We start from the raw sequence: 23,737 nt of genomic DNA, 5'->3' as shown, positions 1-23,737 counted from the left end.
CTGTGAATACTGTTCCGGGGGAGCAGGTGAGTGGGAGGTATGATGGCTGGGGCTCAGCTTCCATCAAGCCTGGGGCTGTGGGCAACTGGGTCAGTAGGTCCCACAGGACAGCAACCATATGAGCGCTGCTGGGCATCATGACCTCAAGGGATTGAGTTGCCATAGAAATCAGCTTTCCCAGGCCCATCAGCATGTTGCTCCCCTGGTGATCTTTTGAGCAGGTCTCCCCAGGGCCTTCCCAGCCCCACATTCTCTGAGCTGGTTGGCCCCCAGGGAGCATGCAGGCCACACCCCTATTGTGTAGATAGGTAGCCTGAGTCCCAGAGGGTTAGAGGCACTGGCTAAGGTTCACCTAGGGAGGGGCATCGCATAGCTGGGCTTAGTGCTTAGGGCAAACAGTCTTCTCTGAGGCCCCAGCCAGTCATGGGGACTTTTCCCCATTCATGGGTTCCCAGAGGAATTCTGGACTGATTCCAGGACCTGCAGCATCCCCGAGGGAGTGATTGGAACTCACGTCGCCAGTGTGTCCAGAATGACAGTGTCAGTAATAGCTGGTGTGGCAGGGTGATTACTGTGTTCCCAGCACTCTGCCTTGCCTTCGGTTGTCACAGGCATTTCCTGATGAAGAAATGGGGCACGTAGAGAAGTTAAGTCATTTTCCTGAGGTCACACAGCCAGTTAGGGGCAGAGCTGGGATCCAAGAGAGGGGAGTCTGGCTTCGGAGCCCACCATGCTATACCCGGCCTCACTCTTTCTCTTGCTTTGAGAGGAATGAAGGATCTTTCAGGTCTGGGGAGCACCTAGCACTGGGCCTGCCAGAGTCAGAGCCAGATAAATCGTGACCCAAGGGTCAGAGCCTTGGCAATTTCTCTTTCTAAAATCGTTATTTATTTGGCTGTGCTGGTTCCTAGTTGTGGCACGGAGGATCTGAACCTGGGGTCAGATCCCTGAGCAGGGATCAAACCCAGGCACCCTGCATTGGGAGCACAGAGCCTTAGCCACTGACCACCAGGGAAGTTCCTGATTTCTCTTTCTAATCATATCCCCTCAACAGTCCTGAGAAGTCTGCTTTATCCCTACTTTGCAGATGAGGACACTGAGGCCCAGAGAGGGGAAGTGACTTGCCTAGGGTCACACAGCAGGCAGAGGTGGAGCAGGGCCTCTAGTCCACGACCCCTGACTCCACACTTGGTGTTCGTGCTGTGACCTCAGGCTGCTTCCCAGGTCCTCTGGAATAGCCCCTGCTTTCCACCAGGTGAGGTGGTGACCCGTCGGGGCTGCCAAGATGACGGAGCTGCGAGGGGTGGCCATAGTGGGTGGGGAGACCCTGGCCAGGCTTGGTGGGAGTCAACACCTGTGGATGGGGACATAGGGAGCAAAAGGGGGTGGTGGGGTGATGGTCATCACTGGGGAGTTTGCAACTTGAGTTTCTTTGTGTTTCCTGATCTCTAGCCCACCCAGATTCCTGGCTTAGACATCTCCTAACTCTTTAATAGTCACACATTCACTCATTCAGCTGTTTATTGAGCACCTACTATGTGCCACTTCTAGGTACTAGGAGTGCAGCAGTGTGTCTAGATGGACAAAAGCCCATAGAAATAATCATATAATCACACATGCACATGCACACACACACACACACACACACACACACACACACACACTGGGTCACGTGACCCCACAGACTGTAGCCCGTCAGGCTCCTCTGTCCATGGAATTCTCTAGGCAAGAATACTAGAGTGGGTAGCCATTCTCTTTTCCAGGGGATCTTCCCAACCCAAGGACATAACCTGGGTCTCCTGCATTTTAGGCAGACTCTTTACTGTCTGAGCCACCAGGGAAGCCTCATGTTATCAAGAAGAGGCACAAAAGGAAGGGAACTTAAACCAATGAAAGTAGTTTGGGAGCACATCCAAAGGAGGTGAATTTTTTTTTCCCTTAAGAGCATTGTTGAAGTATAATTGACATGCAGTAAACTGTACATGTTTAAGGTGTGCAGTCTGATAGATTTTAACACATGGATGCACTCATGAAACCATCCACATAGTCAAGATAATCCATCACCCCAAACGTTTCCCTCCCACTCCCCACATGCTGCCTTTGGGCTGAGAACTGAAGGACACATGAGTTACTCTGCTGAAATAGTCAAGGAAAAGCATTCAGGTGGAAGGAATAGCATGTGCAAAGGCCCTGGGGCTGGAATGAGCTATCAGCCATCTCTCCTTCTTCCAGCTGCCTGCTATACCCCTGCCCTGGTTGCAACTTTTAGCACCTCGTTCCTTAGTGTAGGACGGTTTCAGCCAACCATGTATTCACTCAACAAATCCTCAGCCCTCTCCTGGGTGCCTGGAACACACACATGCCTCAGATGCTGTCCCTGTCCAGGAGGGACGGACACAGTGTCTCAGGGGAAGGGACCAGGGTGCAGTTAGGGCTTCTGATTATGAGGCATTTCTTCTGTGCTTGACCTTGTACCAAGGAAGCCCTTTATGCGTGCCATCACTATTCCCATTTTGTAGATGGAGTAACTAAGGTTCTGAAAGGTAACTTACCCAAAGATATCTCTTTGGGCCTCAGTTTTCCCATCTGTAGAATGGGTGGAAGTGTGGGCTAAGAGGCCCAGGTAGCCCTGTCTGCTCCCAGAGTCCTTCACCTCAGGGTCCTCTCTAGTCTCCAGGACCATGGGCAGCAACAAGAGCAAGCCCAAGGATGCCAGCCAGCGGCGCCGCAGCCTGGAGTCTGCCGAGAACACCCACGGAGGCGGTGGCGGTGGCGGCGGTGGTGGGGGTGCCTTCCCCTCCTCACAGACCCCCAGCAAGCCAGCCTCCTCTGATGGCCACCGCGGCCCCAACACGGCCTTCGCCCCTGCAGCCGCTGAGCCCAAGCTGTTCGGAGGCTTCAACTCCTCGGACACAGTCACCTCCCCGCAGAGGGCGGGGCCCCTGGCTGGTCAGTGTGCCTGGGAGTGTGAATGCCGGGTGGCGGTGTGCCCCGGAGGGCAGCGATGCCCGCTTTCTGGGCTGCTGTTTCTTTCTCTTAATGATGGGGAGGAGTCTAGGGGTTACTTGGTCTTAGGGGCTATTGGGAGTGTTTTGGAGGCTTTATAAACTGGCAAGTGTGGTGCACACGCCATTGCCTTTAGGGCTGAATTCTGATGCACAGTATAAAGGGCTGCAGGTGGAAACTGAGGCCCAGAGAGCCGGGGGCTTCTTGGGGAGGCCCGGGGACCAGGTCTGAGGCTTTGCTTTTCGCTCTGGTTAGCCTGGAGATGGATCAGGACTGGAGGCGGTGAGTGGCCAAGGGGGCGGGGCAGGTTTTAGGAGAGAGCGAGCTCGGGTCTTCAGAGGCCCGAACCTACGAGATGCGCCCCTGCGCCCTCTGCTGGTATTGAGGGGGTACAGCAGCCCCGGGCGAGTGACGCTTAGTAAGAGATGTAGATGTGGTTCTGGAGAGGTAAGACCCTCACACAAACACGGGCATTTCTACCGAGACACCTTCAGACGGACGCACACACACAGTCGGCAGCTCATTCAGAGACACCCAAATAGGACACGTGCACATGTTAGGCTGAAGATTCCATCGTAAACACAGACACACCATGGGCACAGAGACACAGGGACGCAAGAATGGGCACCCTCCAGGCACAGCCACACACCCAACGCAGATGCACACAAATACAAATGCACATACGCAGAAACGCCTCCTACTCCCAGATGGAGACAGACACGTGCAGTCAGAGCCCTTCAGAAGTGCACACATGCTCAGTTAGAACCCACGGACTAGAAGATGCACAAACGTGCAGTGAGAACACACAGACGTGCACCCAAGTGAGACAGACGGACCCACAAACACAGCCATTCATTCGTTCAAGAGAGAGTTGTGGCGCCCCTCCTGTGTGCCAGGTCTCTTCTGGTGTCAGGAACACAAGCAGTGTGTAAAACAGACAAAACCCTCCTGGGGAAGAGAGGCGAAGAGCGAGTTGTGTGAACTGTGCCGTGTGTTTGTGGGTGGTAACTGCTCTGCAAGAACACGGAGGACAGGGAGGGGCACTGGGGGATGTGTGGGTGGAGGTTGTAACTTAAGATGGGCACAGAGAGGGCTTCAGGAGGGACAGTCCCCCGCAGCCAGGATCGTCCCTGATGGCCCGAAGCACCCAGAGTCACACAGAGAGTCACAGAACCACCTCCCCAGGGGCAGTTTCCCTTCATTCACTGCTTCATTCACCCCATGGTTGTTTCATGAGCACCTGCTATACGCCAGACTCTAGGAACAAAACAAAGATGCCTGTTACTGGGGACTTCGGGTTCTAGGGGAAGACAGATACCAAACAGAAGCCAACATCCAGCATCACCCGCTGGGCTTGTCACCTGAACCCACTCAGACACACGTGAGAGACCCATGTGCCTCCTCCGTGCCCTCACGGGTGTGCCAGACACATAAACACAGGGGCCATGCGTAGAAGCCCGCCGTCTATAAATGAAAGCAGGCCTCCGGGCTGGCAGTGGGGGACCCACCCCCACCCCCAGGGTGCAGGGCTCTCCTCCGCCAGCCAGGGCCTTGGCTGTTCTGACACGCCCGTCTTCTGAGCAGGCGGAGTGACCACCTTCGTGGCCCTCTATGACTATGAGTCGCGGACAGAGACTGACCTGTCTTTCAAGAAAGGGGAGCGGCTTCAGATTGTCAACAACACGTGAGTGCCCCCTGGGGACCCTGATCCGAGCCACTTCTGAGCATCCCAGAGCCAGCTTGATGGGCAGTGGGCGGGGCTGGACGTCAAGGCAGCCAAGGTCCAGGGAACCCATCCTGGGCATCCTGGGGCCTGTGGGGGTGATGAGGCAGGCACCCTGATGAGGTGGGTAGGGCTTTGGGTGGGCTCCAGGGACAGGGATCTGGGTTCGGTAACTGGTCCACAGAGCATGGTGCTTCAGATCCCAGCACCCGCAGAGGGGTGTGTGGTCAGTGAGGGACTGGGCCCAGGACCCAGGGCTACAAACAGCAGGGCCTTTGTACTTGAAGCCTGTGCCCCCAGAGGTGCTGGAGTGCCTGGGGCAGCCCAGAAAGTGAGTCTTCAGCTGTAGAGGGAGGCCCCTGCATTGGCAGGGTTGGGGGACCCATATTTGGGACCCAGCGTGAGAGGGGTCAGGATAGGTCATGGGGAGGAGGGGGGCATAGGATATGGAAGGCAGGGCACCCTAGGGTGGCATCCATGCCCCCCTCCAGGGACTCCAGCCTTGGCATGGGGCATCCTATGGCCAAGCTGATGAATGGGGGGGCTGGGTCCCCTGTGAGTGATGAACTGATGAGGGGGGTGGGGCTTCAGCCAGGGGATGGGGTCCTTCCCCTCCCTCCTCCTCTCCTTTCCCCACCCAGAGTGCAGTGGGGAGTGGGGTGCAGCACCTGTCATGGGGGGTGGGGAGTGCAGGCTTTGGGTGCCGTGCCCTGGGGTGATCACAGTGGGGGCGGAGCTGGCAACAGAGGGTGGGGCACAGCTCCACACCAGCTGCCTTCCTGCCCTTGGATGGCCTGCTCTTCCCTCTCTGCCACCTCCCATCCCGCCCCACTCCTGGCCCATGCTTGCTCCCTCCAGCTCTCTCTCAGCTTCTCCCTCTCCGCTTCTCTCTCGCTGGCCCTAGGAGGAAGGTGGATGTCAGGTGTGTACGCGCTCCCAGGGCGGCGGGCTGGGTGGGGGTGCTTCACTGGTGGGGGTGGGGCTGCATGCGCTTCCGCCTGCACCCCCTTGGCTGCACCCCCTCCTGCTTCTCCAGCTTCCGTCCTCACACCCTAGAGTTGGACCAGGCTGCACCCCCGGGCTGAGAATGGGGAGGGTCCTCTCATCACCCCTGTCACTCCCCGTCACACCTCTTCCTCATCCACCTCCTGCTCGCTCAGCTCCCCCCGAGTGCCAGCTGCATGCAGGGCCAGCGCTGGGCCCATGGAGGCCTGGGTGGAGAAGGCCACGTCCTCCTGGGGCCAGAGTATAGCAGGACTGGCCCTAGTCTGGGCCAGTGGAGGGCGGGGCTGGGGTCAGCTTAGTCTTTAGGGGGCCGTGCTGTGTGCCCACCTCTGGTGGTGACCAGGGTCTGGGAGACTCAAGCAGGACCTCGAAGGAAGCACAGTGAAGCCGAGGTGCTGGAGGGGGGTGGTAGATGGCAGCCCCCCTCACAGAAGGGCAGCTCCTGGGAGGGTGCAGTGCTGGAGGGGTTTACATGCCTTCAGGGCTATGGAAGGGCGAGAAGGTTCTAGAGGGTAGAGTGTGATTGATCCCGGAGCATCCTCGAAGGCCTGGCTAAGGAGGTTGGACATCCCCACCATCTCCAGGCATTTCTTGCTTGTTCGTGCCTGCCTGCTGTTATGCATGTTGTTCCCTCTGCGTGAAAGGCCCCTTCTCCCATCGGTCTGGCAAACTCCTACTCATCCCTCAAGATCCAGCTCAGAAGTGCCTTCCTTGTGAGGCAAAGGGGAAAAGAGGGGTAGGCATTTTTACCCACGTCCTTTACTCTGCTGCCGTTCCACCTGCCAGGGCTGTAGTGATGGGGCGGGGCCATCGCCATATTGATTCCTCATATGGAAGGAGGAAACTGAGGCTCAGAGATGTAAAGGCCCTTGCCCAAGGTCACACAGCCACCAAGTAGCAAAGCCAGGATTGGAACTTGGGCAGCAGCTCTCTCTCTTCTTTAAGCTGCTGTCCCAAGGGGAGGGGGCTTTCCCAGCTCCCCCAAACCCCTGCTGTCTGAGTCCCAATGCCACTCTAGTTCTCTCCTGGTTCCAGCTGTTTCCATCTGCCCACCCCCAAACTGGAAACTCGTTGAGGGCTGCTCTTGTGCCTGCCACATTTTGGGGCCCCCCAACCCCATGTTCCTCACCCCACTGAGGGTACCCAGGTGGTACTGGAGCACCATTTCTTGTGCCCTGCTTGTGGGCCTGTGCTCACGCTGACCGCTTCAGTTGCGTTGTTTTATTTAAAAGGCACCATAGCCCTGGGAAGTGGAAATGTTTATTGGCTCCATTTTACAGATGAGGAAACTGAGGCCCAGAGGGGTGAAATGACTTTCTCAAGGTCACACAGATAGTAGTGGCAGAGCTGGGCGGCGGGGAGGTAGGCATGACCCTGAGCCCTTGGAGGAGGGGCTCTGTGCAGGTGCAGAGGAGCTGGGAGGAGGGAGGGGCTGAGCTGGGCGGGATGGTGCCTCAGGCTGGAGGAGACTTTGAAGTGCTGGGGAGATCTCAACTGGCAACGATGGGAAGGGCTTCTTAGGGAACTCACAGCTTGAGCAAAGGTGTGGCCAGAGGAGAGTTCTGGAAACTTTGATCCTGCCTCTTTCACTTGTCCTTTGCCAGCCCCTTCCTTTCCTTCTTCCTGCCTTCTAGGATGGGCTGCCAGGAGGGCCGGAAGTGATGGAGATCTGTCCATGGGAAGCCCATGGGGGGCAGTGAGGTGCCCCGATTGGAAAGTGGGGGTGGATCGGGAGCCCTTCCTCATATCACAGCACTCAGCTGCTCCTCTGCCTTAGAAGTTGGGTGATGGTGGAGTTGGGGGGAGCTGGCATTAGAGGAAGAGGAGGGGTAACAGGATCGGGGATGGGACAGGGGAGCATCCCTGTCCTGCTTCCCTTAGTGGAAGATAGGCTACCCACGCGTGAGGTTTCATACCTCACCCCGGGAACACCCTGCATGTCCTTGTACCATTATTGCTTAAGCTCCATTATTGTGAGCCCCCTGCACCCACCCCACACCCTGCAGGAGTGAGGGACTTTCTGAGTCTAGCCTGTGGCTGGGCTGAGAGTCGGGGAAGGAGAGCTTGAGGCCGAGCCTGTTGGGGCTGGGCCAGGGCTGGCTGGGCTGGAGTCCTCACAGTAGCTGCCTGGAGACCCTGCTCCTTGGATCTCCATGCCACGTGGTCCTGGACCTAGAGCTCTGGGTGCTGTGGGGCCTTGGGTCGGAGGAAGCCCATCTGAGGGGTGACCACCCTAAGCCCCTGTCCTGGTTCTCTAGGAGCCAGAGCCCCTTGGGTCTGACTTTGGGGTGCTTCCCAAGTTGCCGTTTCCTCCCACCCTGATTATTCCAGCAGCTTCTCCAGCGGGCACTGACCTCTGCCCCCTTGCCCTGGGCTCTTCGGTTCCACTCCCCACCATGGGGCGAGGGACCCCTTCCTGCCCTCCTCGCACAATCTGCCTCAGCCTCACCCTGCTCTCTCCCCAAGAACCAAGCAGGGGTCCAGGCCTCAGGGCTCGGAAACTTGACTGTCTAAGCTGTGCCCAGCTGCCCTGGCTCGCCTGCAAGCTCCAAATCACTTCTCTGGTCAGTCCCAACAGCCCAAATGAGTTAAATAGAACAATGCAAGCTGTCCTAATTCCCCAGGTTCCAAAGCTGCCACTCTCCCAGTCCACATGCCTGCCTGAATTAGCCACAAGGATTAGGCTCTAAAAAGAGGATCCTGAGGCTCAGAGAGGTGAGGTCAGTAGCCTGAAGTCACACAGCTAGCGACAGCACTTGGGGTGTAAAATCGTAGTTCGGGGCCTCCTGGTCCAGTACTTTCTTCTCTGGCCACGTGAGGGAAGGTGAGGGGTCAGGCAGGGAATGTGTGATTCCCTTCCTTCCCTTCTTCCTGCCTATCTGATGGGACCCAGGCCCCAGGAAAGGTGTGAGATGCAGTAAGCGTGTTCAACATGTTAGGTTAACACCACCGTCACTTCTGAGCTCAGATCAGAGTCCCCACCAGACCGGGCTGATCTGGGAAGCTATGGGGCCCCTCATTGTGAGGGCAGTCCCTGGCCCTCTGCAGAGCCAGCTCACAGCCGCCTGAGGCAGGTTTGAACCTTCCAGACCATTGGCAGCGGAAGATGGGGCTTGATATTCCCATTTCACAGGTGGGCACACTGAGGCTCAGATGATAATCACAGTAATCCACTTCTTGGCTTGATGCTGACTGATTTACACGCTTTGCCTGCAAGGGAGATTTTATGACTATTACCTCCTTTTTATAGAGGTGCTGAGAGGGTAAGGAACTTGCCCAAAGTCACACAGCAAATCCTTATCGGAGACGAACTGAGCTGCGTGCTGGTTTTTAAAGCTGTGTTGAGAGTGGGGAGGGGTACCATAGAGTTGCAGATTTCATTCTTTCTCTTTTTTTAGCCAAACCAAGATACTATCAGCTCATGCACATTGAGCACCTACTGTGTGCCAGGCATAGTGCTGCGATTTTACATCCTCGGAGGGAGGCATGAGTATCCCCATCCTGCAGATGAGGAAACCGAGGTAGGGCCAAGGTCATGCCTGCAATGCTGAGCTGGGCTGGCGCCAGGATGCTTGGACTCTGGCACTCAGGCTGTTCGAAACCTCTCGAGCCGGGGCCAGGCTGAAGCTGGACCGTGGATCCTTAGTTTCCGCACACCTCCATCCCTGTCCTTGTGAAATAAAACCCCCAAATTGGACTGTGAGCCCAAATTCACACATGGGCTGGTGTCGGGGAGCTGGAGGCTCAGCTGGGCCAGTCTGGGTAATGTCAGCAGGGCTGAACCCCCGCTTCAGGGGCTTCTGGGGCCGTGCTTGGCCAGCCTCTGGGCACATGCTGCTGCCAGCCTTCCATTGTGAGTAGGTGGCTGGGGCCTTTCCCAAGGCCAGCCAGCTTGCAAACTCTGCTTTGTCAATCTGCCCCATTTCGTAGTCTCTGACCTAGACCTTGGCTCAGTCCCCTGCCCCCAGCCCTGCTGCCTCCTCCTCCATCTTCCTCTGGTTTCCCTGAGGGTCTCTGAGTCTGAGGGGCCTGGGGAGGGCACAGGGGTCCAGGGGGCTGGCCAAGACTGGCTGTGGGCACACAAGGGCCCTGGTTCTCACCCTTGCTCTGCTGTGGATTCGCTGTGTGTCTTTGGGCAAATCATCGCCCTTCTCTGTGCCTTAGATTTCCCCTTGCTGAAATGAAGGCTTTGGGCTGGACGATCTCTGCTAGCTTTGGGGAAGTTTCTACCCCATTCTGTGCCTCATTTTCACCAACTCTACAAAGAAAGTGCTGGGTTATTCCATCCTGGGTGTTGTGTGTCCTTGGGCTGGCCCCTAGACATCTCTTTTCTTCATCTAGGGACTGAGGCCTGCCTTTTTTGCAGGGTGGTCTTGAGAGTCAAATAGGACAGACAGTGAGGGGGCCCCCCCCCATCCACTGTGGGTACACACAGAGAGGTAGATGGAGGTCCTGGGCACCTCCAGGCTTCTTTCCTTGAGGTGGGCATCACCACCTTACTCTGGCGCCCTCCGTCTCCTGCCAAGATTCCCATGTGAGCCTGTGCCCCACCTGAGTGTGCATGCATGCAGTGATTGTATAGCTGAGTCAGCCCACACAGCGCCAATCCCACTCCATCCAGAAGGGACTCACACTCTCTGGTTGAGCCTGGGCTCACCTGGCTGACTTTGGGATGCTCACCTATACTCATCTGTTCTCAGAGAGCTCGCCCAGCCCCACTCTCTTGGCCTCAACTTCTCCATCTTCAAAATGGGCTGAAGAGCATAGGTGGGGCAGCTCAGAAGAACCTGGAGCCAGGGATCCAGGTTCAAGTCCAGACTGTGGCTGTGGGCAAGGGCCTTTTTCTCTTTGGATCCCGATCATGGGCAGCAGGGGACACATCCATTGGCTGTGTGTCTTCTCAGGGTTGTGATGAGGTCAAAGGCAGCCTTGGGGTGAGAAGCTCAGCAAGGTATCAAGCTCTACAGCTCCTTGTAAGGAAGGATTCCTCTTGATCTGGGAGTTAGGAACCTGGGCCTGGCTGTGTGACCTTGAGCAGAGGCCCTTGCATCTCTAGCCTCAGTCTTCCCATCTGTACAGTGGGAATTGGAGGGGGCTGGGCCCTATTTCCCAGGCAGCCCTTCCCATCAGCCCCCCCTCCCTCCCCATCGACCCTCTCCCTGCCTCCATTGATTGCTTTGGATGCGAGGCCCCTGTGGCTGCCGCCTTGTCCTCCCTCCCCCGTCCCCAGCACCGCCTGGCACTCCGCTCTCTCCCTCGCTCTTTCTGCCTCTCTCTCTCTCTCACCACCCCCATCTCTGCCTCTTCTTTCCTGTTGGGCTCTCGCTTTCTCCTCCCTCCTCTGTGTCTCTGGACCCCCGCTCCAGCCAGACCTGGTTCACATTCAGATGGCTGCAAAGGTACTTCTGCCCCTTCCCTGCTCCCCACCAGACCCAGGGGACCCACCCTGCTGGGGGCTTCTCCTGCCCCATCACCCTGTCCCCATCACACTCCTTGCCTCATGGGGAAATCAGTGTAGAAGGGCCCTGGGCACTGGGGCTCTGCCACTTCAGCTCCCTCTGACATGACTCGCTGTGTGACTTTGGGCAAGTCCCAGCCCCCTCTGGCCTCAGTTTCCCCATAGCTGGGTAGGCTGCAGGAGGAGGCCTGTAGTTTTCAGTCATGGAGCCTGGTGGGTGTGACCCGTGATTTGTGACAAAGGCAAGCATTGCTCCAGCTGCAGTAGCAGCTCTGCAGAGAGCGCCTGGATTGTCACCAAGCCCCAAAAGGACCATCCTTTGCCTCCACTCAGGTCTCGCCACTTCCCAGGCTTGGGCTTCAAAATCTCAGGGCTTGGGGAGGTTTTGAAGGTCTGATTCGCCATCCATCTCAGGCAGGAAGCTTCTCCTGTTACAACTTGCTTGCTCCCCAGAGACAGGGAGCTCCCTCCCTAAATCCCAAGGCAGGTGCTTGGCATCTTGAGATGGCTTGGGGTATCTGCAGGGCAGCCGATCACTTCCTGTCTCAGGACTCTGCCCCTGTGAGTTCAGGCCTCATTGTCTGAGTCAGCTTTGGCCAGGAGGCTTCTGGGGTAGGGAGGGGAGGAGTCCCAGGCCAGCTCAGCTTGGCAAGGGGTGAGTGGCCTGATCTCCGTGTTCCCTGCACCTCACTCAGCCTCACGAGCCCCCAGCATAGCACCTCTGAAGACCGCACGCCCCGGGGCCCATTGCTGATGGTTTCCTTCTCCTTTGCTCCCTCCCTCTCCCCCTGCTCAGAGAGGGAGACTGGTGGCTGGCCCACTCGCTCAGCACAGGACAGACAGGCTACATCCCCAGCAACTATGTGGCACCCTCTGACTCCATCCAGGCTGAAGAGTGAGTATTGACTCTGGCCTCCTGCTTGCTCACCATCATCGCTGCTGGTTCAGAGCTTCTCTCCTGGGCTAGAGTGGAGGGGCTGGCGGCCCCAGCCACATCCCAGGAAGAGGCATGGTGGGTGGGCGGAATCCTGGACCACCAGCACCATCCCCCTCCCTCCCGCCCCAGGTGGTACTTTGGCAAGATCACCAGACGGGAGTCAGAGCGGTTACTGCTCAATGCAGAGAACCCAAGAGGGACCTTCCTAGTGCGAGAAAGCGAGACCACGAAAGGTATGAGTGCTTCTACTGGGAACTGAACCTTTTGTGGGTTATTTGAGCTGGGTATTGAGGAATGAATAGGAGTTTGGTATATGGAGTGGGATGGGAAGAATCCTCCAGCTGGAGAAAAAGCCAGGATCAATGGCAGGGAGGTAAATTTGAAGAGCACTGAATTATCTGGTGTGAGCAAAAGATGCCGCAAAAGGTGCAACAAAAGAGGCCAGTCTCTCTGGCCTCAGGTTGCTCAGATAAGGAATGGACACAGATTATCAGGAGGCCTGAGGGTCAAAGAGCCAAAGGCTGTTCCCAAGGAGGGTGCTGATGCAATGGCCCCCTTTCTTCCCCTTCCCCAGGGGCCTTGGGGGCTGGACTGGGTACTGGGACCTGGCTTTGCCCTTCTCCCAATAGTCCTGGCCTCTGTTTCTCTCCTGTCCTTCCCCTCTGCCAGAGAACGATCACCCCCTTTCTCTCTAGCCCCTCTGCAAGTGGGTTGCAGACTCCATCACCATGGCGATGAAGCTCCTGCTCCTGTGGGCCTGGGGCTCAGTGGGAGATGGGAAAGCAGAGTGTCCATGTCACGTGTGTGCATTTATGAGCAGTCATGTGGGTCCAGGCGTGTGTGTGTGTGCACCTGGGGTGGCGTTGTCTGTGTGATGCTGTGTGGGAGTGAATTGTTGTGGGTTTGTCCTTGTGCCTGGGGGCCTGGAGAGCGTGAGCCTGTGTGAGCATATGGCCACTGGACACAGGCATGTTTGTGGTGTGTGCACACGTGGTCAGGGCTTGGCTTTAGATTTAGTGCTGTGGCTTCTATAGCACATGGCCTGGGCCATCTGCAGAAAGTCATGGTTGTCCAGTGCAGGCTTTAGAGACCCAGCCACAGGTTCTGTGTGTGTCTGAATTGCTGGCTGGGTTACCCGAAGCTAGCTGCTTTCCCTCTCTGAGCCTTATTTTCCCTTTTTGACACTGGATATTGTAAACCCCACCTGAGGATTGTCCAGAGGTTGTGGGGGCTGAGGGGCCTGGGCTTCTAGAATGATGCCTGTATGCTGTTTACTTAGAAGGGCTTTCTCTGGCCACTGAAGCCTTCTCCCCCACCTCTGGCGCTCAGCCTTTTTCCCTGATGCCACCCCAGGCATCTCTTGGGCTCAGGTTAACAGGCCTGTTGGGCAGAAGGAAACTTTTCGAGCCCAAAGCTTTTCTAGGCTCCAGGGCAACAGGGAGGGGCCACCCGGACTGGCCCAGCTGAGCCTTGGCGCCCTTCAGGCCACACCCAGTATGTGGTCTCCTGCCCAGGGCAGCCCGGCCTTAGCCAACCACCGGCTCCTGCCTAAGCCTGGAGTCTTCAGGGAGGGGCGGGGCCTGGACACCACTCCAGTGGGCAGACCCAGAGAGGAGAGGCAGTTAGGCCAGGGACACACAGCTACCTGGGGCTATTCCTATGAGGCTCCCCACAAACATTTACTGAGCGCCTCTTATGTACCCGGCCTTCTTATATGTGGTCTCACTGAATCTGCCCAGCTGCCTGGGGAGTAGCCTGCTTGTGCAGAGGAGGAAGCTAAGGCCCAGAGAGGGCAAGTCACTTGCTTAGGTCACAGAGCTGGGATGCACATCTGGGCTTCACAGGTCAAAGGTGCATGGAAAGATTCTTGAGTCACATGCCCTTTGTCACTTGATTCTGCCCCAGTGGCTGCCCAGGCGCTGGGTGCTCAGAGACAGGCTGGACCAGACCTGGTTCCATCTGTGCCTGCCTTCCGTCCCGTGTCGGGTAGACGTGCTCAGCGCCGTGGCCATGGGCGAGCGGGTGTGGTGGTCACGGTCCCTCTCCGGCCTGTCCTGCAGGCGCCTACTGCCTCTCGGTGTCTGACTTCGACAATGCCAAGGGCCTAAACGTGAAGCACTACAAGATCCGCAAGCTGGACAGCGGAGGCTTCTACATCACCTCCCGCACCCAGTTCAACAGCCTGCAGCAGCTGGTGGCCTACTACTCCAGTGAGTGCCGGCCGGCCTCCAGGCTGCCAGCTGGGCGCAGGGGAGGGAAGGGCCCGGGAGGGGCTGGGAGGTGGGGGTCTCCATCCATACTGTAGACCCTGAGCTGGGGGCTTTGGAGCCAACCAGGTCCAGGACTCCTGTCACCCTGAGGATGAAAGCTCCTGTTCCCCTCCCGATTCTTCCTTTCCCCTTTTCTCCCTCCTCCCACTCCCCTCCTCCTGTGCCCCTTTTCCCACTCCCCTCCTCCCATGCCCTCCTCCCTGGTTTCCCTCTGCCTTCCCCACCCCCTCCCATCCCTCCGTCCTATTTCACCTCCTCCGAAGCTGCCTGATGAGGACGGGGCTGCCTGGAGAAGTGAGCCGGGAAGGAGCGGGGCATAGACTGGTGTCATTTGTCCCTGCAGCCTTAGGACCGGTTAGAACCGGTTACCGGGAGACGAGGGGGCGGCTAGATCGATCGCAGCAGAGAGGGGGAGAGCGAGTGGCGGGCGGGGAGCTCACAGGCGCAGGTTGTGGGCGCGGGTTAGGCCATGTGTGCAAGGCTGTGGCCAATCCGTCTGGATGTCCAGGGCTGCCTGGGTGGACTCCAGTGGTGTCATGGCCTGTGTGCTCCCATGTGGACAGTCCTGTGGGTACCTGGGTGTCTGGCATGTGGCCACAGCTTTCACGTGTGGCCTTTCCTGAGAGCACCAGCTCCTTCTCCTCTGGCAGCTGAGCCTCCTGACTCCCTCAAGGATCTGCCACTGTCCACCTCCATCCCTTTGGCCACCGCTGTATTTATTCTGAACCCAGTTCCCCCAGATCAAAACCCTCCAGGGGTTGGTTACCTTGGAATTTTAGGAGAAAGACCCCCATGTGGCCTCAGGTTTTGGGTGGTCTAAACCCAACTGGCCTCCATGCCTTACGTGGGGCCCTCCTTCCCCTACTCATTCCTTGGCAGCCCTCCCCACCCACCTCGGCCTCCTTTCAGCTCTTCCAACCCACTGGCTTGTTCCTGCCTCAGGGCCTTTGCACATGGATGAGGCAGTGTGCCCTCTACCCAGAGGGCTGTTCCCTAGTTAACCACTCACCCTCCTGAAAATACAAGCCCAGGTGCCACCTCTTCCGGGAAGCCTCCCAGAATTCCACCCAACCAACCTGCTATTGCATATACAGCTCTCCTCTGTCACACTTGTGGTCCTGGGAGGTGATATGGGAAAGTTGGGTGCCCTCCTGGACTGGGGGCTCCATGAGGGCAGGCTTCCACTGGCTCCCTGGCACCCCCTTAAAGTCAGATGAATGAATGAATGACTCAGGGAGCAGATGCATGAGGCACTGTGGGCCCGTGTTGGGGGCAGTGCATACACACAGGTATGGACGCCTGGCCTCTAGGGTGTCCTGTGTGGCCCTGAAGCCTGTATGCATGCAGTGTGTGAGTCTACACACACACACACACACCGTGGGACACGGTGACCCTGCGTGGATGCCAGGCCTGAACTCCATTGCCCTATCTCTGTCTTCAGAACACGCTGATGGCCTCTGCCACCGCCTCACCACTGTGTGCCCCACGTCCAAGCCGCAGACTCAAGGCCTGGCCAAAGACGCCTGGGAGATCCCCCGGGAGTCGCTGCGGCTGGAGGTCAAGCTGGGCCAGGGCTGCTTCGGAGAGGTGTGGATGGGTAAGGCCATGCCCCCGGCACTCCCTTCCCTGCTTTGTCCCCACTTGAGAACAGGCAGATGTCTGTCCCATGTGGCTTCTCCAGGTCCCACGAGTCCCCCAACCTTTGCTTCCATGATCTTATAACCTCTGTGAACTGTGGGTCCTACTCTCAACGTGGAACTCCTCCAGTGGTGGGCAGTAGCAAGCTAGGGCCCCAGCAAGCCATGCCTCCAGCTGCCGTGGTACCCGTTTTCCGAGAACTGCTTGGGGCTGGGCATCGTGATTTCCCAGTGACATGCCCTGTGGGCTGGGCCAGGTGGCTTCCCTCTGAGCCTTGATCTTCCCACCTGTAAAATGGGGCCGGGGGGGGCGGAGGTAATAGAACCCCCTGGGGGATTGAGAGAATGCTTGCCCCACACGTGTCCCCACGTTAACTTCAGCCGTGGGAAGAGAAACCTCAGCTCCTAGATGGAGCTCCGGGAGGTGCAGAGTTTAGAGCGCTCCTGGCCTGTTAATGATCTCCTGTTTCACTCTGGAGAAATGGCCAAACTGTCCTTGAAAACAAACGCTGTGCAGCCCTGACAAAACCCAGGCCCCCTTCTGCTGACTGGTCTCTGCGGACACGGGTCGCAGAGGTCATGGTGAGGGAGGCCTGGCCGTTGTGAGCCCGCGTGTCCCGTGGGGAGATGACCGTGTGCAGTTTTCAAGGTGGTTCCATCTGAGCTCTGGTGTATCACTGCCTCCACTTCCTTCCCATGAGGAAGAGATGATGGAGGAGAGCAGAGGGGCTTCCTGGGAGGCTCACTGCAGGGACAGAGGCCTACAGGCTGGAGGTCAGGCCAGGTCAGGAAAGAGGAGCTGCTGGCTTTCAGCTGGGGAGAGGGGATGGAGATGCAAAGCACAGGAACAAAGAGAGGACCTGATGGGACTTTCCTGGCAGTCCAGTGGCTGAGATTCCATGCTCCCAATGCATGAGCCCAGGTTTAATCCTTAGTCGGGTAACTAGATCCCGCAAGCCACAACTAAGAGTTCACATGCTTCAACAAATATCAAAGGTCCTGTGTGCCACAACTAAGATCTAGGCAGTCAAATGCATAAATAAATCTTAAAAAAAGAGAACTTGAGCAAAACGGAGACAGCATCAGCCATTCTGGTGGCTGCAAAACTCATTCCTGGCTTGGCTGTGCGGTGAAATCAATGGAGGAGGCTCTTGCTCCTCCCTGGATGATCCAGACAGACTTATGAAGAGCCTGCTACATATCTCCAGAGGGCCTGTGCTGGAGGACTGCAGACATGGGCCTGAGCCCCAACCCACAGATGGAGGCCCAGGGATAGTGAGGCATGGGCCAAGGCCACTCATCAAAGGATCCTCAGGCCTGGCTGGGACCAAACAGGGATTAAACACACTGGTTTAAAACATAGCTTTCCCTGAGGCATCACAGTTTGAAAAACCAGATAATAAAATAACAGCTGCAGCTGTTAACTGTGTGTTCACAGTGGGCTTAACAGCCCTAGCAGCCCCATAGATGGATTATAGCATCCCCATTTTCCGGATGAGAAAATCGAGGTTTAGAGGGGCGCTGACTCACCTGTGGTCTCACTGCTGACAGTGGGCAGAGGTGGGAGCCAAACTCCTGCCAGTCTGACCTCTGAGTCTTTGTACTCGGTGTGAGGCTTTAATTACTTTTTGGGGAGTGTGGCTTGAGACAGCTTCTTGTTCTGGGGCCTTGTTCTGAGGCCAGCTCTGTCTCACCCCCATCCCCCACCAGTGCACACGCACCAGCTGTGAACACCTAGGCCACCTTCCAGTGCGTCACCCAGAAGGAACATGACCACCCCGAGGAGGGCAGTTGAATTGACGAATGTGCTGCTTTTGGGGACATTTCTAATCGTAAGAGTCCTAAGAACAGCTACTCTTTCTTGAGCATGCCCTGTGAGGAGTGTTCTGCCCATTTTGCAGATGGTGACACTGAGGCTCAGAAAGAGGCTGGGCCTTGGCTGGGCTTGTCACCTGGCCTGGGAGGTCAGAGCTGACATTGGTACCCAGACAGGCAGATCCTGCATCCCTGTGAGATGGGAATGGGGGTCCTCCCCTGAGGCAACCTGCACGCCTGTCCACACAGGTACCTGGAACGGCACCACCAGAGTGGCCATCAAAACCCTGAAGCCTGGTACAATGTCTCCGGAGGCCTTCCTGCAGGAGGCCCAGGTTATGAAGAAACTGAGGCATGAAAAACTCGTGCAGCTGTACGCCGTGGTGTCCGAAGAGCCCATCTACATTGTCACGGAGTACATGAGCAAGGGTGAGGGAAGCCGGGAGGGCCCTGGTGGGGCTCCTTGCAACAGGGCAGGTGGGACGCGCTTCACTTCCCACCACATCTAGAATGAGTGTGTGCCTTTATTTTTTAAAATTTTTATTTATTTATTTTTAACATCAAAAACATTTTGTGTTGGGGATGAGCAATGTTGTGACAGTTTCAGGTGAAAGGCAAAGAGATTCAGCCATACATATGCATGTATCCCTTCTGCCCCGGGCCTCCCTCCCTTGAGCTCTCCCATCCACCTGGTTCCAGGCTGGCACATAACATTGAGCAGAGTACCCTGTTCTATCCAATAGGTCTTTGTTGGTTATCCATCTGAAATATAGCAGTGTGTACATGTCCTTCCCAAAGTCCCTAACTGTCCCTTTCCCCCAGCAGCCATAAGTTCGTTTTCTAGGTCTGTGAGTTAGAGCGCATGCCTTTAAAGGTGAAATGCATGAAAAGAATCAACTTCCCACATCCATGGAACATTAAACCGCAGGTTGCCTTTCTCGGTTCATTTTGTTTTTAGTGATGTCCCACAATGCATCAGTGTCCTCCTGTCTGCTGCTTTTGTAAAGCTGTTTGCCATTTCTAGGGCTGGAAGGAAAATTCCCTGAATCCTCCAAGCTGAGCCACATCTGGGTCAAGTTCCTGGCCTGACTTTTACTTAGTTTTGAAAATAATTATTTTTCAAAATTCCACTTTTGGAGGTATAACTTACATATGATAAAATACACCCATTTTAGGGGACTTCCCTGGTGGTTCAGTGGGTAAGACTTTGCCTTCCAATGCAGAACATGTGGGTTTGATCCCTTGTCAGGGAGCAAAAATCCCACATGCCTCATGGCCGAAAAAAACAAAACATAAAACAGAAGCAATATTGTAATAAATTCAATAAAGATTTTAAAAATAGTCCACGTGAAAAAAAAAAATCTTTGGAAAAAAAACACCCATTTAAAATGTACAATTCAGTGAGTTTTAATGAATGGATATTCTGTGTATCTCTTAGCATAGTTGAGATAAACACCCCAGAAAATACCTTTGTATTCCTTTGCAGATAGTATGCTACAGTCCCAAACCCATACAGCCGCTGATGTGCTTTTTGTCTTCATAGATTTCTTTCTTCTAGAACTTCATATATGAAATCTTTTACATCCAAGGGTTTTCTTTCTTGTTGTGTATATCAGTAGTTTCTTCCTTTTTTATTGCTTAGTAGTATTCCATTATAGTATGGCTGTACAACAGTTCTGTTCTCCTAGAGGTGACCATTTGGTTGTTTCCCATCCTGCTTGCCTTTTGAGTGACAAACACAGACTTTATTCAGAGATAGGTTTACATAAAATCTGCTGTATGGTTAAAGCAAGACTGGCTTGCCCCAGTGGACAAGATCTGGGAATCACTGCTTCCTGGCTCAGGGAGGACAGAGTGGGAGCTAGAGCTGCTTTCTCTCTGCCCAGGGAGTTTGCTGGACTTTCTCAAGGGGGAGACAGGCAAGTACCTGCGGCTGCCTCAGCTGGTGGACATGGCTGCACAGGTGAGTCAGCCCCTCCCACCTCCTACATCTGGCCTTGAGCTCTCCCACCCACCTGGCTCTGCCACATCTGGCCTCTTGAGTGCCCTCTCCAAGAAACTTGCCTTGATTGCCCCCACCTTCACTGATCTCATCCTATGTATTACTAGGACCACTTACAGATGCTGTGAGTGGTGGTTCTGGGCAGAAGAAAGAGCCCTTACCTGGGCATCAGGAGTCACTGACTTGCTATGGGACCTCAGACCTCAGTTTTCTTTTCTGTCAAGTGTCAATACACTCAACAAACATGTATTAGTACTTGCTTGTTGCAGGCAGTGCTCAACAGCCACTTTTTAATCCTTATCACAATCAGAGGAGGTAGGATGGCTATTATTCCATTTGACAGATGAGAAAACTGAGGCTCAGAAAGGGGACTTGGGACAACTGGCAGGATCTGGTACTCATCTGTGTCTCTGGGAGTGTCTGGGGTCTCTTTTTCATGGTCATCCCACTTCCCTGGTTGCATCTTGTCTTGTGCCTCCCCTTTGCCCTATGCTCCCTCCTTAGGCCAGGCACTGGTTCCGCTTTTTGTGCCAACAGGGTTTACTGTAAACTGGTTTCATTGCTTGAAAAACTGGGAAGGGCAGGGCATTTGGTTGGTTGTCCACTCCTGGGGATGACCCCATCCCTGGGCATGTGCCCTGTGATCTGGGAAGGGCACAGGGTGGCCTCTGAATCAGGCTCCCGGGTTCTGCCTGCAGATCGCCTCGGGCATGGCTTATGTGGAACGGATGAACTATGTCCACCGAGACCTCCGGGCTGCCAACATCCTGGTTGGAGAGAGCCTCGTGTGCAAAGTGGCTGACTTCGGGCTGGCTCGACTCATTGAAGACAACGAATACACAGCCCGGCAAGGTGGGCAGGCTCCCAGCAGATGCTATGTGGCCGTTGGGAGTCACGCCCCTTCTCTGAGCCTCAGTTTCTTCCTCTGTCAAGTGGGGACCAGAATGGTGCCCGACAGAGAGGTAATGATGTTCTCCTGAGCTCCCCCGACCATTCTTGTTCCTATAGGTGCCAAATTCCCCATCAAGTGGACGGCTCCGGAAGCTGCCCTCTATGGCCGGTTCACCATCAAATCAGACGTGTGGTCCTTTGGGATCCTGCTGACGGAGCTCACAACAAAGGGACGGGTGCCCTACCCTGGTAAGAGAACTCCCCGCCGCCCATCTTTAGTCCTTCTGCCCCTGCCCTGGTGACCCCCCTGCTCAGGAGATCTTGGGCACGTAAAAGCCCCTCCTGGGCTTTAGTTTCCCCATCTGCATAACAAGGAGGTGACCCTCTGATCCTAGGCTCTGTCATTGTTCAGGGCTCCCAGGCTTGGGGAGGGCTTTACCTATGGTCACAGCCACCCTGCCCCTGAGCAGGAACCCCTCTTGGTTGTCCCCGTCAACGTCCCTCTGCTCCACTTGCTCCCCTAACGCCTCACGCCTCTCTCTGCCCGCAGGGATGGTGAACCGGGAGGTGCTGGACCAGGTGGAGCGGGGCTACCGGATGCCCTGCCCGCCTGAGTGTCCCGAGTCATTGCATGACCTGATGTGCCAGTGCTGGCGGAAGGACCCGGAGGAACGGCCTACCTTCGAGTACCTGCAGGCCTTCCTGGAGGACTATTTCACGTCCACCGAGCCCCAGTACCAGCCCGGAGAGAACCTATAGGGCGGGGCTACCAGGCCAGACTGCCTTCTCGGCTTGGATCCTGGGCGGGGTGGCCCCTGATGCGGGGTCTTGCCTGCCTCTGCCTGCCCGCGTTCCGTGGAATTGCCAGTGACGAGGCCCCGCCCTCTTCCGTGGTGGGGCGGGGCTTGGGGGCCACCCTGGGGGCGGGGCCTAAGGCTGCCGTCCTGGCTCCGCCCACCAACACGCCCCCTCCCTGCGTTCTCTCTTGGAGCTCTGGATGTCTCAGCGGGAGACCCTGGGAAAAAAGGCTGGGGCTGAGGGTGCCCTTTTCTTAGCCTCAGCCCACCCCGTGCACTGGCTCCTTACCACTTCCATGCCACCCCAGGTCTGTCTGCAGAGCTGGCCAAAGAGCCTTTCCAAAGAGGAGTGATCGGCCCCTGGCCCCCGGCCTGCCTGCCGCCCTGGCCCATCCGTCCGTTTCTGAATCGCCTGTTTGCGGAAGGCTCCTGGGTCCAGCCCTCTCTGCTGTGGCTCCCAGGCTGGCGAGGCCTAGCTTGACTTGATGATCGTGGGTAGGGGTGGACACCCTCCTCAAACCCTGCCCTTCTTAGGCTTGAGGAATCCTCAGAGATCATCAGTTCCTTGTCCCCGTATTACCTATGGGGACACTGAGTCCAGAGAGAGGATGTGACTTGCCCGAGGCAGCAGAGCACTTCAGGGTTGAGGTGGAACTGGAACCCGGTGCTCCCTCTGTCTTCCTCAGGAACCATTGCAATTGTCCTTGGAGGCATTGTGGACAGACTGGGGTAGCCCAGGGGACAAGGGGCCTGAGAATGGCTCAGAGATAGCAGACAGAGTCCTGTTGCTGCTGCTCGCTCAGTGGGGCTGTTGTGGGGGGAGAAAGTGGAGGTGGATGTGGGGCTGAGCTAGAAATGAAGGGTATAAGGATAGGGAAGCAGGTTTTAATCAGAATGTGGGTGGTTTTTTACCTTTGGCACTAGCCAATCATGAAAGGGAGCTCACAGGCTCTGGAGGCAATCAAGCAGAAGTAGAAGGAAGATCCAAGTGGTTGTGAGACCCTGGCCTCAGGACGGAACCCCAGGTCCTCCTTCCCCCAGTTTGTCCTGTGTTGTTTCAGTGCCTGGCCCCTGCTCTCCTCTCCAAGTTGACACCCTTAACTCACAAGTAGGGGAAGGAGTGCGTAGGCTGGGGTGAGAGAGGACAGATTGTCTATTGCCACATACCAGGACTGGCTGTGTGACCTCAGGCAGCCCTTGCTGCTTCTCTGGGCTTCAGTGTCTGCCTCCATATGTGGCCATGGCCTCTGCAACTACTCCACTCTTGTCCAGACCTTATGGCCTGGCATCACGTGGTGAGTCCAGCCCGTGGCATCAAGAGACCGTGTTTTGGCCCTTGGGGTATGTGGTGGTTTCTCCCTGGGCCTCATCCTGCCCTTCTTAAATTGGGCAGCTGACAGTTTTGTAGGCATTCTGCCAAGGGCCCCCGTGTGTGTGTATGTATGTGTGTACACGTGTGTGTTCCTCCTCCATGTGTGTCCATATTTAACATGTAAAAATGTCCCCTACTCTGTCCCCCAGCCATGTACATTTCACCCCCTGCCCCTCATCATAGCAATAACGTTCCTGCTGCCAGGGGTTCTTGAGCCAGCCAGGCCCTGCCAGTGGGGAAGGAGGCCAAGTGGTGCCTGCCTATGAAATTTCAATTTTTCCTTTCATACATGTGTATTACCCAAGTCTTCTCCTGTCTGTCCCAGTCAAAATCTGGGTTCACTCCAGCGTGCTCTCAAATCCCCTTCCAACTGCCCAGCGCCCTTTGTATAAGGTATCCTAATACTGTCCTTTTTTTTTTTTTTTTTTTTAAAGCAAACAGTGTTTTGTAGATTTCAGATGACTATGCAGAGGCCTAGGGGACCCCCGGCTCTGGGCAGGGCCAGGGGGTCCCTCATTCCATGGCCCAGGCCTGGGGTGGGGGAGGGGGGAATTTGGAATTGGTTGTAAATACTTTACATATTGTCTGATTAAACACAAACAGACCTCAGAGTTTGGCCAGTGGTTTCTTGAGTATCTCTTGTGTGCTGGAGCATGACGGGGTGGGATGGGAGGACAGGCTGTGTCAGAGGAGCCTTTGTGCAGGCAGCACTGGTGGCTGGATGGCTTCAGGCCAGGGAGGGACATAATCAGATTGGAGACCTCTGGAGTGTGGCTGTGTGTGAACATCTGTTCCTGTGTTTGGGGAGTGACCATGCCTGGCAG

At 56.1% G+C, this 23,737-nt stretch overlaps 1 protein-coding gene across 5 annotated transcripts in view; it reads left to right on the top strand.

The window, feature by feature from the left end:
- The window catches only part of SRC (SRC proto-oncogene, non-receptor tyrosine kinase), a 54,772-nt gene extending 31,250 nt beyond the window's left edge, over positions 1-23,522 (top strand). For 2 of the 5 annotated variants that reach the window (XM_044927662.2, XM_044927665.2), the window contains 13 exons: positions 1,088-1,255; positions 2,671-2,949; positions 4,591-4,690; positions 5,634-5,651; positions 11,989-12,087; positions 12,259-12,362; positions 14,190-14,339; positions 15,841-15,996; positions 18,101-18,280; positions 19,738-19,814; positions 20,552-20,705; positions 20,862-20,993; positions 21,295-23,522. In XM_044927662.2, coding sequence (XP_044783597.1) covers positions 2,682-2,949; positions 4,591-4,690; positions 5,634-5,651; positions 11,989-12,087; positions 12,259-12,362; positions 14,190-14,339; positions 15,841-15,996; positions 18,101-18,280; positions 19,738-19,814; positions 20,552-20,705; positions 20,862-20,993; positions 21,295-21,503 — 1,647 coding nt within the window. In that variant the 5' untranslated portion in view covers positions 1,088-1,255; positions 2,671-2,681 and the 3' untranslated portion in view covers positions 21,504-23,522. The remainder of the gene's footprint in view (positions 1-1,087; positions 1,256-2,670; positions 2,950-4,590; positions 4,691-5,633; positions 5,652-11,988; positions 12,088-12,258; positions 12,363-14,189; positions 14,340-15,840; positions 15,997-18,100; positions 18,281-19,737; positions 19,815-20,551; positions 20,706-20,861; positions 20,994-21,294) is intronic. The other 3 variants (XM_044927664.2, XM_044927666.2, XM_044927667.2) reach the window with 2 other exon arrangements.
- Positions 23,523-23,737: the final 215 nt, after the last annotated feature.

This window comes from Bubalus bubalis, chromosome 14, assembly GCF_019923935.1.
Source record: "Bubalus bubalis isolate 160015118507 breed Murrah chromosome 14, NDDB_SH_1, whole genome shotgun sequence".
Classification (NCBI taxonomy): Eukaryota; Metazoa; Chordata; class Mammalia; order Artiodactyla; family Bovidae; genus Bubalus; species Bubalus bubalis.
This window is presented reverse-complemented; position numbering and strand designations above follow the sequence as displayed.